Here is a 13,715-nt window from a genome sequence, read left to right on the forward strand (position 1 = left end):
CATAGCTTGTCAAAACAACCCAAAATGAAACCTTGTATTTTTTCCCACAAACGGCGCCAATTGTAAGAGCACAAAACTCAGCGGCCCAAACCCACTTAGAATAGTGGAGTTCATACCACTTCATTAGGCCCAAACTAATAGATATCTATTAAGAGAGAGTGGATAAAAACAAGTTGAGCTTAGTTTGAAGATTTAAACATGAAGGGGATGAACCGAAGTTCAAGTTAAATATATTGAAGGATTTTTTCAAGCTCGCTTGATGACAATATTCTTATGCTAAGATAAACAGTGTCCTTCTTCTTTCTCTCTTTCACTTTTCTAGTTCTAATCTCTTTTCCTTGATTTTTTTGGATCCTTCATCTGGAACTTCCCTTCCTTTATATACTCTTCAGTTTCTTGCATCCTAGCCCTCCTTTTGCAATCCTCTAGGCCCTCCTCAGGACACTTCCCCACTAGACTTCTGTTGAAAGTGGTAGAAGGAGTTGCTTAGCTGTGAATCTACTGTTCAGGGGTTATTTTCTCATCAATGCAGTTGATAAAGCTATTGCCAGTCTCTTAATGCGGAGGCAGTAGGTGAGCTTTCACAGGAAACTTCTTTCAACTACCTTGACTTTCTCTCTCAGCTTCATTCTCTCCACTCGGACTTCTAGGAAGTATTTTGTCTCTTCCCACCCTATCCTCGGGTGAACCCACTAATCGGGCTTAAAGGGCTTCCACTTGAAGAACGGATGATGATCACGGCGGTTCTATTCTTCCTCGGTTCTCGGGTCCCCACAAATCTAGCAATGCATATATAAACATAACATAAATACATCCCATAAATAAAAAATATGAAACCCTTGTACGAGAGAAAAGATTTAATAATTCTTAAATAAATAAATAAAGCGTAGGTGAAAAAAAAGTACTGATATAATCCTAGACCTTCGAAGACACAACACACAACATCATTCACAAGATACTATTATTAGTAGCCATACTATATCAGCCGTTTATGATAACTAATAAGAACAAAAACTCATTTCCAAGACTTAAAAATCAAATACCATAAAAATCAAGTTGTTAAGTTAATAATAGATTCATTCTAAAAAAAAAAATTAATAACAGATTAATTTTTTTTTTAAACAACTATTGTTACTTTATCCAAAAAATGATAATAAGAAATTAAGAACAAATAATATTTTGTTTTTATAAAAAATTACTGTAATTAAGACAAGGCAGATAACAAATATTTATCAAATCCTATCCATATGTGTATCGTCTATATCCTCCCAATGAAAGTGGGCTTTAAAAAAAAAGAAGAAAAAAAAGTAAACAAAAATTTATCAACACCTATCCATATGTAGGTCGTGTATATCACTATATCCTCACAATGAAAGTCATTTATTTTTGTTTCTGTTTTTTAATTTTCATTTATTTACTTATTAGTAAGTCTTTTTTATATTGGAAAGTATCTTGTATGTTATTAAAATAAGTTGTTTTCTTTATCTAAAATATCTCTCCAGTTTGAAGCCCCTGTCACAGCTACTGTATGTTTAACTACTTACATGGCCTTAATATTTACTGCCTATGGTACTATTTAGGAATCTACTCAAACTATGGAAGATTCAATGTATGCCGATCTTCTTTGAAAGTCTCGTAAAGAGTCTCAAACTTGTGTGCAAAAACTCTAAGTCACTGAATCTGTTCACACTGACTCTCAAGCCTAGTTTAGGGGACTTGGGAATCCCCACGTATCAAGCATTCACCTTTGCTAATTGTCACGTGGGACTGGATTTGGGAACTCTCCCATGTTCTTATCTCCCACCGTTTCAACCTTAAGAAACCGCCACTAAATAGTAAATGACAATTATCCAATCCCATATGCTTTTCACTCTTCTCTCTTGAGGAAGAAAAAAAAGGAAAAGAAAATCGAAAAGCAATGCTCTTCTCTGCTTGCCACCTGAGCAAATGTACCAACAAAGGCCAAGGCCAAGTGTGTGTAAGAGAAATAAACAGTGAGCTTGGCTTTTGACACGATCAGTCTGGTTCGTCATGCCAAGTATCAGTCCCAAGTCACCAAAAAAGCCACGTTTCATGGATGTCTTGTACTCATTACTCTCCAAGACTCAATTCTTACTTGGCTTGCTTGCTTTAAATACAGGATCCGTACCCCCCTTTAAGCCACATATTTTAGTACTTATCTACCATCCCAGAGTTCTCTGTTGGAACAATGTTGAAGTCAGGAACGGCTAGTCCTGAAGAGAAAAAGCAGGCCAAAAGGTCTGCACAGGCAAGTTCAAGGAAAGGATGCATGAGAGGGAAAGGAGGCCCGGAGAATGCTATGTGCACCTACAAAGGTGTTCGTCAAAGAACTTGGGGCAAATGGGTGGCTGAAATTCGTGAACCAAATCGTGGTGCACGGCTTTGGTTAGGGACATTTGACACCTCTCAAGAGGCTGCCATGGCATATGATGCTGCTGCAGGTAAACTTTATGGCACTGATGCAAAACTCAATTTGCCAGATGTAACCCTTAATTCTCAGCATCCAGCCACTTCCATTGATACCCAAATTAACCCTATGGAAACTCATCCTCAAGGTGTGCATAATTCAGGTATTCTATGTTCTGCAAATAATAGCCCAATTGTTAAGGTTGATGATTTTACATCACAACCCTATCAAAATGATTCTTTCATGCCTTTTCCTAATGGATATGTTGAGTCTAATGAAAAGCAAAAGGAAAACATTGTGAAATTTGGCGAGAACAAAGAGATCGATGGACTTTGGGACAATATGAATGCAAACTTTCCTGTGTTTGATGAGACAATATGGACAGAGGCTGCTATGTCAATGGATTTCGACTCGGGAATTTTTCCAGGCAACTTGGCAGATGGAAGTGGCTGGGATGCCTTGCATTCTCCATGGTGCATGTAATTAAAACAGACAAAATCCTCTTCATTTCTTTACTTTAAGTGAGATGGAGAAAGTCTATTCAACTGTTCACATTTGATGTTATCCAAACATCTATCATTATCCTATATGATGTATATAAGCATCAGCTATGTGTCTGAGTCTGTATAAGCCATGTGTCTGAGTCTTGACCCCACGTAGGTTCCTATGGTCTCTTTCGAGGTCCTTGCATGAGAATATTATTTACTTCAAAAGTGGTGTTCATGTCTATGTAGTTCTATTTTGTTAATCTATCACCTGTCAAGCAAGATGAAGAAAATAAAAATGTTACTGTTCATCGCCCTTACATATAATCACTTTTGTATATATATAAATATATGAAATTGTGATGTTTCCAACTATATGCATAAAAGATATCAAATCCTATATGATATGCAAAAAAGATATATCATATATGAAATGATATTTTCCATCATATTTTGTCAAACTAAAAAGTTTGACTCCAAAAATCTTGTAGTTTATTGATATATATATTTTTTATAATTTTAAACTGTCCTGACAATAATTATAAGTTTGGCTGCCTGGACCAAATCTAAGCCCAAAAAACTATTCAGAAAAGAAAATCTAAAAAAAAAAAAAGAGAAAAAGAAAAAAGATGAAGAAGAAAGACTGCCTTGGCTCAACGTAGAAAACAACAATTAAAATCCGGACGCTTACATTAGCCTGCTGTCTTTTTCGACCATGCACGATTCCCTTCACTGCCATACCCATGTTTGCTTGGACATTTGTGCCAAATATATACCTGTCTTGTTCTACGACGTCCATCGCTTCTTCTTGCTAGCGCATGACTTAAACAATAACAAGTTAACAACACACTTCCCTCAACAACATAATTAATATGATTTTTTTTTTTCAATTGTTACTCTTTGTAGTCTAAATAAAGAGAGAATAATTAGAGCTTGTGTTTTGATTTACTTCCTTGAAAATGTTTCAAGAACGGCTACGTTTATATTTATATATTCAAACGTACGTATACAGATAAAAATTAAGTCAAGTCTGTTTAGCAGATAATTGAAATTGTATTTGGATTACATGAAAATTTCTAAATGTTAGGAAATTAATTTGAAGATATTTGAATTACAAGAGAACTCTTAAATACTATTTAATTACTTTAGATGTATTTGGATCACATAGGAACTCTTAAGCTTTGGAGGTATTTGGATTATATAAGACCTCCTAAATTCTAGGAGATTGCTTTGGAGGTTATAGTAACAATCATCTAATGTTTTGATTTTAACTGTAGATAATGTTGTCTCAGTAAAGTTACAAGTAAATTTCATGCCATTTAGCATGTCATTGCCTTTGTATATAATTGCACCATATCTCCAAAACATCGATTTAGTCTCCTAAGACCTTTAGAACCTCTCCTTTACCATCTCTAATGAGGACGCCCAAACCTTCTAGATATTCCAATTTTCCCAAATGCTCATTGATTTTGAACAAAAGATAAAGAGGGAGTGACCACCACAACACTTGTAAGTTCAGCTTTTTCTTAGAGCACTTGCAGCAGTGGAGCTAAATAGCTATATAGCTATTTTAGCTCCACCAAAACACCAAAAAGAAGCATGCAGCAGTGGAGCTAAATCTATATTTTTTTAGCTAGATAGATGTGCACTGTTCATGAGAGCTAAAAAAAAATTAATTTTTTATTTTGTGTTCACATTACCTTTTTTATTGTGGTGTTTTTATTGTAGTGAGATGTATTATTTTATTGTGGTAGATATATTATTTTATTGTGATGTTTATATTATTTTATTGTGTTGAAAGCTAAAATAGATCCACTGCTGCAGCATGTGTGTAGGTAAAATAGATAAAGTAACTTTTAGTGGAGTTAAATTGCTAAATTTTTAGCTTCACTGCTGTGGATGCTCTTACTGCCCATTTTTTAACTGATATTTTTATATATTATTTATAAGTGTTAATATATAGTAATTTAATCAATGTTTGGTGGGTTATCTTCTAGAATTTTGTTGAGTCTTCTTGAGAGTATTTCTGAATATGTCCTTTGGTTAAAAATTAGTTAAAAGAATCTACATGTCGACCGGCAACTAAATTTTCATCTATAGGTTATACAGGGCAACCTTAAAATGTTTTATTTAAAAAATAAAATAATATTCTCCTTTTAATTTTTTTTTTCAACTAAAAATAAAATAAAATATACATATAGTCTTTATGGATGATATTAAGACAGGGTAAATTGTGTGTGCCCCACCACCCTGTCCAGCTGAAAAATTACTCCATCCCCTTCCATCATGTCCCATTTCACACAAATTTTGCTAAAAAATAGTAAAGAATCTAATAATATATATATCTGTTAACGGAGCCCTTAGGGTTTATAATTGTGTGTGTGTGTGTGTGTGTGTGGGTGTGGGTGTGGGTGTGGGTGGGAATAAATTTTTTTTTTTGGGTTTTTTTTTTGGTTGAAGGGAATAAATATGTAATCCTTTACATCTTAGATACCATAGATGATAGATCAAATACCAATAGTACCGTCAAAATTTGTGTAGCCAATAAAGAGTTTTAGAATGAGTATTATATTTGTATAAATAAATAAAAAGAATAAATATTTGTTCATTATCGTCGCAAGTAATTATTGTGTATTCTTTTTTTTTTTGATACAATAGAGAATTTTACTTTAGCCCAATCTAAGTATATATGTGTGTGAAACTCTCTCTTAAAGACTTGAACCTGGCCCTTGCCCCTCATATTCACAAGCACTTATACTTATGGAGCTAGTGACCACCAAGGGTGTGCAGTGGTATTGTGTATTCTCAAAACACGATGACATAATGCTCTTTTCTTTCACATTTATAGCAGATCTCATTAATTAAATTCATAATGAAATTAACTATTTTTTTTGGACAAAATAGTGGAATCAACATTCAATGTGAGATAAATGAGCACCACATCACTGTGTTTTGAGAGCATCCAATAATTTTCATTTTCATCATTTTAAAAACTAGAGCTAGCTAGTGAGCTACATTTTGCTTTCTCCATCATCGGCTTAGAAATCATATTGGTTAACGGCTAAAGTATTGAATTGACGATGGATTTGGCTGTTTATGGTTAGGATAGAAAAATCACCTTAAATTTTGGGGGTGAGGTTGAAACAATATCGTTAGATACGATGGATTCAAAAGTTGAAAAAACAAATTAGATGCGATCAAAACTGAATTTCATGCATGCGTGACACCTAATTTGTTACGTCAGATTCGGTTTGTTATGTGAGAATAACCTAATTTGTTACGTCAAATTTAGTTTGTTATGTCAAATTTAGTTTGTTATGTGAGAGTTTAACAGCTGCATTCTCACATGGCATGTTGAATTTAATTTTTATTGAAAAATATAACATTGTATGTGCTCAATTGATCAGTACAATCATGTGTTTGAATTTAATTGCAGAACTCAAATATACTTAAATTTCAACCTTATTTTTCTCTTTCAATTGATTCTAAGCAGTTAATACATAACTCGATCAATTGTCCACAATTGAGAGAGATAGTTTTAATTGTGGTTGATTAACTAGGTTATGTATTAATTGTTTAGATTCTCAAAATTTTTGACAAAGAGAGATAGAGGAATTCATTGGGATCCAGTAGTTCTACAGGTATTAATTGTGGGTTAAAAAGATAGAAAGAATTAAAGTGTGTTGAAACTTAATAGCAATGGAATCTGGACAACTGGATTATGTAATTTAGATTGGAATTTGATTGTTTAACAATTGATTTAAAATTTTAATTTCCTTAGAATTTGAGACCAAATACAACATTTTAACACATGGATTCCAATACAGCAAAGCAAATATAACGTAAAAAATTGGGTGGCATGTATAAACAACTGGGTGCCATGTATTAACAATTGAATTGCATCAAGCTAATTCTTCTTTTCAACTATTGAACCCTCACATGCCTAAATTATTCCTTTTTTTTTAAAACCATAAACCGCCAAATCCCTACGTAATCAAAGCATATAATAGAATCTTTGAAAATAAATTTATTTTGTGCATATGGTGTACTACTCCTTCCTCTAGAATAAGGTGATCCCATATGTGAGACCCACATTTGTTAAGAGTATGGTTGTAGTCCATTGGATGTACCACATAATTTCCTTCTATGACAATGGACCAGCATTCAAAACTAAATTTCTTTTCCTTCACTTCTTTTAAGTTTAGGAATAGTAAATAGCCCCTCATATTTACTATTCCTAAACTTAAAAGACGTGAAGGAAAAGAAATTTACTATAGTGAATTTTCCATAGAATTGTTTGTGTCTTGGAGTGGTTTTTCATTGAATTTTCACTAAATAGATTTTTTCTTTGGTTTCTACTTTATTACCAAACTAGTCGATGTCCCGTGCGATGCGCGAATACTTTATACTTTTATTTTGAAATAATTTCTAAAAAAACTATTCTTTTTAGCCCTATAACACTCATTTTATGTTCAATTATATTATACATATCATTAATAGGAAGAAAATAAAAAGAATCAAAATTATTATGAATATACATAATTAAAAATATGAATATATATATATATATATATATATATATATATATATATATATATATATATATATATATAGGTAGCCTAAATGAATTCACAATTATTTAATTATTTTGGCTAACTAAAGTGTTCAATATCACTTTAGGAAGAGGAAAGAGCAAATTGATGTGGTACTTAATAATAAGAGTCTTATCAAGAAAATTGTAAAGAGAGTCTTTCAAACTGTGTGTCCTATTTTATGATGTAGCCCATATTTTGGAGAATGTGGGAAAAAATTAATGTGAAAATGTCACGCCTAGATCATAATATGTGAAGTAATAAGTGGGCTTGAGCTTTTCAAAAGGTTTGGAGTGATTTTAATTTAATTTTAAACTACAACCCACTTTTAAATAATAGTTAAAAAGAAGAAGAAGAAGTTAATGTGATTTTTTGAATAACAGTAAAAAAAAAAAAAAAAACTTAATGAAAGAGGTTAAAAATGCTGAATGAAATATTAGACTGTCACATGGTAGGAGCTCATGCACTCCTGAATGAGGTCTCTACTTTATATATATATATATATATATATATTGATTTGTGTGTTCTTTTACCACTTTTATTATTATTTTCTTATGTTTAATATATTATATTTGTGACTAATATATATCAATAAATGTTTGTGTATGAAATTCCTAATAAACTCTGTTATATTAATTTTTATTTATTCCATTGCATAAATTACTTGAGGGTAAAAATAAGAATTTTCAATTGACATAGAAGCAATCAAAACACATAGCTAGGGTCAAAATTAGACCATTAACATCCCAGAATAATGTGACAGCGGGTTATATTGTTTGGTTCTTAGTCAAAGATGCTACAGAAAATTAAGAACTGAAAGAGTGCAGATATATTTCAACAACAATTCTTGGGAGCTGATAAAGAACTGATTGCCCTGCAGGGTTCACCTCCAAACCCACATTCAAAGTTCAAACTGCAAATTTTACATCCGTAATGATTTAATTTTAATCCGTATGTATAATCAAAGAGTATCTACAACAATTGACAAATATTCCAAACAATATCACTATTATTTACAATTAACTCTAACTTACCTGCAGACTTTCAAATAGTTTTAATTGTGCACTTTACATGGTATCAGTAGCTTATTACAGACTAGAAAATGATCCTTATCGTAACGCAGCTACAGATGATCTTTCTGAGGGATTCCAATATCTGTTTAGCAACCATACAGAGTCAGCTTCTACTGCATAACCATCTTGATTACGATGCCAACCAAAATACATATGAGTTCTGTTCTTTATATCTAAAATTCCATGCCCAAAGCTAGCTTCACGGTAAGCTGAGTAGCTTGGCTGGGGCTGTGTCATCCTACAGTGTTGAAAAATCCAATTAGTAGAGGTAAATTTCAATCAGTACGATAACATCTTAATACTAGTAAAGAAAATATTTCCTAGAAGACAAATCCTCTATTTACTATACGTACTCGGTTGCCAATCCTTCTAGATTTCCTCCATCTCCAATGGTTATATAAACTGGGGCAGATTGGTCGCTAATGGGAGTGCACAAGCCATTTACAATGTTGTATGCGATATTTGATATCCGTTCCTGCATTTCCAAACAAATTGTAATTGTTAGAATAGTACAGTTACATATTTTATTTCCCATGTTTTTTTTTTTTAATTAAGAAAAAAGGTGTACTTCAAGAAACAAGTTTAATCTTAATCATCCAAGTAAAAAGTCAATGTAATCTGTAAATATTTCAGAACATGCATTGACTTATCTTCCCCAAATTATGTCAACTCTTTAAATCTAAAAGAAAAGTATACTATAGAAATCTATCTGAAGCAGGACATGTATGCAATTGTTAAAACAATATGAGGAAGGTTCTCAGAATATTGAATGTAAAATAGAGTGGGTTCTCAACTGTAAAGAGGCCTCAACTAGGAAAAATATTCTATACAATGGTTAACTTAACCTCTTGAATCATAAACTTGATTGAATAAAATATTGCTTGGAGGACCTTTATACCTCGTCTTCAGTGGCTCTTATTGATTACAAAGGAAAAGACAAAGCAAAAAATGGAACTCTAGTAGAAAAGAAAGATTGTGCTTTTTCTGATTTAAGAGATTCAATAGAAGACACCTCTGCACAATGTGAAGGAATTTTCAAAAGAATAAAGCAACTATAGTGTAAAGGAGATTTTGCACTTACAGATCGTTCATAGGCATGAACATGACCAGCAAAGACAACGTCAACTTTATACTGCACAAACCATTCTTCATAAATCACTCTCATGGTTTCCCCTTCCATGAAATGATTTACATAACTACTATATAATGGACAATGCATAAAAACAATAAGCCATGGTGTCTCAGTCCTGTTCACTTTGGGCAGTTCCTTCACAAGCCATTTGTATTGAGGAGTGTATTTCCCTGCAGATAAAAGTTTTATTCTTTTATTTTCATCAATAAAAAACCTTTTGATGAACAGAGTTTGATAAAGTTTCAGACACTTGCACACTGTCATATATCCCTGCCTGATACAAACAACTTTGCTATACCCTTGTCAATAAGACTCACAGCCCTCAAAGCCCTTCTCTACAGCACAAAATAATGTAAAACAGTAGAACATGGTGGGTTTGGGTAGACTTTACTTGTTGTCAAAGCTTATATGACCCCTTCTTGAATCAATTTTGCTAATCTCTAGATATGGTGGTATGTATTGTGAACTATTAGTGTAACAGTCCCACTTCCCTTTAATCTATCAAATCAGCAAGTTAACCACTCTAAATCATTATCCCTGTGCCAAGCTAATACCCAGACAGGAGCTCACCAAAAAATTTACAAGTTGCTTTAACACAGTGATATGTTATAACTGCCTAGAATTGAAGCAGCAGAAAACATGAGCTTAACTTTTCATGTCAAATGTCAATATTATTAACTGTCTAGCTTGTTTGACAAGAACCTCACAACGACAGTAAAAATAATAATGGAAAAGTAAAAATATTTACCAAAAGCTGAGTAGGAAGCCATAACAATGATATATGCTGAAGCTCTCTTGATGGAGTACCAAAAAGGAGACGTACTCTCTGATGCTTTATATGGTACATGATAACGATTTGTATAAGGTTTAAATGGTTTAGGTTCACCCTGCAACAAAATCACCATTATTTCATAAACCAAATTATCTCAACTCTTTGCAAAAGCATCTGTCACTACACTAAGGATATTATAACCAAGTACTGTATGCTTTTGAGCAAAAAGATCAGTTAGTTATATTAAAGAGAAATGGCAAGCACCAAGCTTTGCACACAAAATACAAGCAGTCAAGAATGATCAAACCAGAGATATACAAGTCTGTCAAGAAGAATCAAAAGCTGGCATAGATGCATACCAATTCAGGAGCAAAATCGATCTCATGATTCCCCGCAGTCCATATCCAAGGTTGATAAGCAGCATTTCTCTCTATGAACCTTCCCCATGTATCCCACCTGTTGTTGTCATGTAATGGATAATCATCTGCATAAGAGAGGTCTCCAACAAACAATACTGTTTGCCCTTTTGTTGGGCTTAATTCATAATGGGTAAGTGTCCTGTTTGAATCATGAGTTTGACCAAGATCCCCTGCTCAAAATGATTGAGTGAGTAAATCTATATTAAGGTAACGAATTTCTTACATTAACATACATGTCAGGTTGAACACTATAAATTTATTCCTTTAATGAAACACTAGGACCAAAGTTTAACCCTGGATACAAATGATTGAGTGAGTAAATCTATATTAGAGTTACTAATTTCTTACATTAACATACATGTCAGGTTGAACACTATAAAATTTGTTCCTTTAATGAAACCTAGGAGACCAAGGTTTAACCCTGGATATAACAGACATTGAGTACTTTTGAAGTAATATATTTTTCTATTAAGAGGAAAGTAACATTCACTGTAAAAATAGCAAGAAAAGTACTCCAACAATGCTAAGCACACATTCATTAGTTCCCAACAACAGCTAGAAAAGTACTTCAAGAAGACAGTAAAATGAGAGCATGTAATAGAATTACCTATCAGGCCAAAAGTATAAGGAACATCAGGGCCAACTCTAGGAGGAGTTCTAAACCAAAACTTCCTTGTTGTATTCCCAATCCCGACCTCATAGTAATACTTGGTGTCAAACTACAGTATTCATAAAATTAAGTTGCCAAGGCCTATCATATCTTGAACATGCAAAAAAAAGAAAGAAAGAGAGAAAAAAGAACTTAGGGAAAGTACACACCTCCAGATTGTTAATGGTGCAGTGATGAATGTAACCAGAAGTGTAATTAAAGAACTTGTAGGTAAGAAAAAACCCATTAGCCTGGCTTTTGAGCTGGCTATTTTCAGCCCAGTAAAGCACTGTACTTGAACCAGGTTCATCTGGGGTAACCCAAGAGACAATCACACCCTTACCCTCATGATCCCCTTGTGTTATATGGACCTTCACACCCAAATTCTTCAAAATTAGCAAACTTTGAATTAAGTGAGCTTTCAGTTTTGGAAACCAACATGACAATAATCATAGAAATTATAGGAAGTCGTAAAATTCGATTCATTCGAATGATTAATATTCGATAATATAGACATAGATGAATTTGAATCCACGGAGGTGAAAGACTAGAAACCATACCTGTTGGGGCGCATTGTAACCAGGAGGAACTCTGAACACATCACTATCTATTGGCATATCTAGAGATAAGTCATCATTTCTCACATAACTACTAGTTATTCCACCATTACAAAGCTCTAAATCACTCAAAGTAAAAAACACAAGAAAGAGAGGAACAAGAACACTACAGTCCCAACTCACTACTCCCACCACCATCTTCCAATCCAAAATCCAATTAGCCACAAAAAAAAAAAAAACACACACACACACACCAACAAAGTTCTAAACCCAACTAAAGTATAAATTTTTGTTTCATAATTTATAGTATATGTGACGGGCACTAAGGAATATTCATGTTTTGTTAAGAATATACTGGTTTTTTACCATGGTAGAACTGAGAAAAATAGAAGCTGAATGAAGTAGTTGTGGACAAGACAAGGCAACGTTTTGTAACTTTTGTCTTTTGTTAGAGATTGATGAGAGTACTTTTTTTTTTGGAAACAAATGGAAGTACTCGTTGATGGCACATATAGGAGTTGCTGCGTCTGTCTCTGTCGCTACACTTACGGCTAACTGTCAGTCAAATAACCAAAGTCCCAAACTGCATGTGATTGTTAAAGAAGCATAGAATATTCACTATTTGAAAAGAATATGCAATTATTGTATATCTTACATCCAAATTATTGAAGCATGATTTTTCTATATATATATATATAATTTTTGTGATATAATTTTTGTGATATAATTTTTTTTCATTAATTACTTAGAGTTTTATAAATGCTATATAACCTTCAATAGGAGTGTTCACTGTGCAATGCGGTTGATGTTGGTGAGTCATTTTGCATTGCAATGCGGCTTCTCAAAATAAAAAAAAAAAAAAATTTGCATTGCATTGCAAGGGTTGGATTTTAATTAAATTCAATGAGTCGTACTGTAGAAGGGTAGTTGACTGATTGTAAAGAAGGTGATTCTACATGCTTATTAGTGTCGTCTGGCTTAGTTGGCGTAGGTCAATACCAATGAAAACAACAATGAATCGGTTGAGACAATGGGAGAGAGATATGTGCTAGGTATATGAACAAAGAGTCCAAAAGACTCTAAACCAAATTCAATGTGCAAATGAACTACTTTTTAAGACAATTTTTCTCACATAAAATTGTTTGAAAAATTCATTAATTACATATGAAATTGAACAATAAAATTTTAGATATAAATTCAAAAAGGTTTCGGTGCAAAACCCAATAATTATATCCTCTAATAGCATATTGCAACATCCGACTTTTAAAATAAAAAAAATAAGGAGTATAACATTGCAAAAAGGACTGATTTTGTTGTAGAAAAAAATCAAGAATAGGCTCTTTGGTTGGTAAGCCGAAACACTTTTCATGACATGCTGAATCAATCTTATCAGTTTGGTCACCAGAGTGTAATTAGGCCTCTGAGTTGGGGGCCTTATGGGCATAATGGTGTGGAGCAAAGCCCATAAGACCCTGCCCGTCTAAGTGGAATTTGTTTTGTCCTACCAAATTGCCCTTGACTTGATTATCCCTCATCATAATCAACCCAATTGAAAGTGGCTTTGCAAAATCAACTTATAGTCTATTCTATTGGTATTCATCTTTCTTT

The 13,715-nt window shown here is 33.1% G+C and overlaps 2 protein-coding genes across 3 annotated transcripts; one reads left to right on the forward strand and one right to left on the reverse strand.

The window, feature by feature from the left end:
• Nucleotides 1-1,705: 1,705 nt before the first annotated feature.
• LOC142622683 (dehydration-responsive element-binding protein 2D-like) lies at nt 1,706-3,261 on the forward strand. The gene has a single exon (XM_075796211.1). The coding sequence runs from the start codon at nt 2,210-2,212 to the stop codon at nt 2,909-2,911; it is 702 nt and encodes a 233-aa protein (XP_075652326.1). The 5' UTR covers nt 1,706-2,209; the 3' UTR covers nt 2,912-3,261.
• A 5,164-nt stretch (nt 3,262-8,425) lies between these two features.
• On the reverse strand, nt 8,426-12,581 carry LOC142640986 (purple acid phosphatase 2-like). 2 transcript variants are annotated; one of them, XM_075815333.1, is made up of 8 exons: nt 12,111-12,581; nt 11,721-11,936; nt 11,509-11,620; nt 10,842-11,071; nt 10,459-10,597; nt 9,660-9,880; nt 8,932-9,053; nt 8,426-8,816 (listed from the first exon to the last, which is right to left on the reverse strand). In XM_075815333.1, exons 1-8 carry the CDS (start codon nt 12,303-12,305, stop codon nt 8,615-8,617), a joined length of 1,437 nt encoding a protein of 478 aa, XP_075671448.1. In that variant the 5' UTR covers nt 12,306-12,581; the 3' UTR covers nt 8,426-8,614. The 2 variants fall into 2 exon arrangements, with proteins under 2 accessions (XP_075671448.1, XP_075671456.1); XM_075815341.1 differs by having other exon boundaries at nt 11,721-11,921; nt 12,111-12,407.
• Nucleotides 12,582-13,715: the final 1,134 nt, after the last annotated feature.

This window comes from Castanea sativa, chromosome 1 (assembly GCF_040712315.1).
Source record: "Castanea sativa cultivar Marrone di Chiusa Pesio chromosome 1, ASM4071231v1".
Lineage (NCBI taxonomy): Eukaryota > Viridiplantae > Streptophyta > Magnoliopsida > Fagales > Fagaceae > Castanea > Castanea sativa.

Bases quoted from the DNA above. Each gene is read 5' to 3' on its own strand.
- LOC142622683 (XM_075796211.1), top strand. From the start codon at position 2,210: ATGTTGAAGTCAGGAACGGCTAGTCCTGAAGAGAAAAAGCAGGCCAAA.
- LOC142640986 (XM_075815333.1), bottom strand. From the start codon at position 12,305: ATGGTGGTGGGAGTAGTGAGTTGGGACTGTAGTGTTCTTGTTCCTCTC. The intron at 11,072-11,508 runs GTAATTCTATTA...CATTTTGAGCAG, and splicing joins TTATACTTTTGGCCTGATAG to GGGATCTTGGTCAAACTCAT. The intron at 9,881-10,458 runs GTAAATATTTTT...TTTTATCTGCAG, and splicing joins GGCTTCCTACTCAGCTTTTG to GGAAATACACTCCTCAATAC.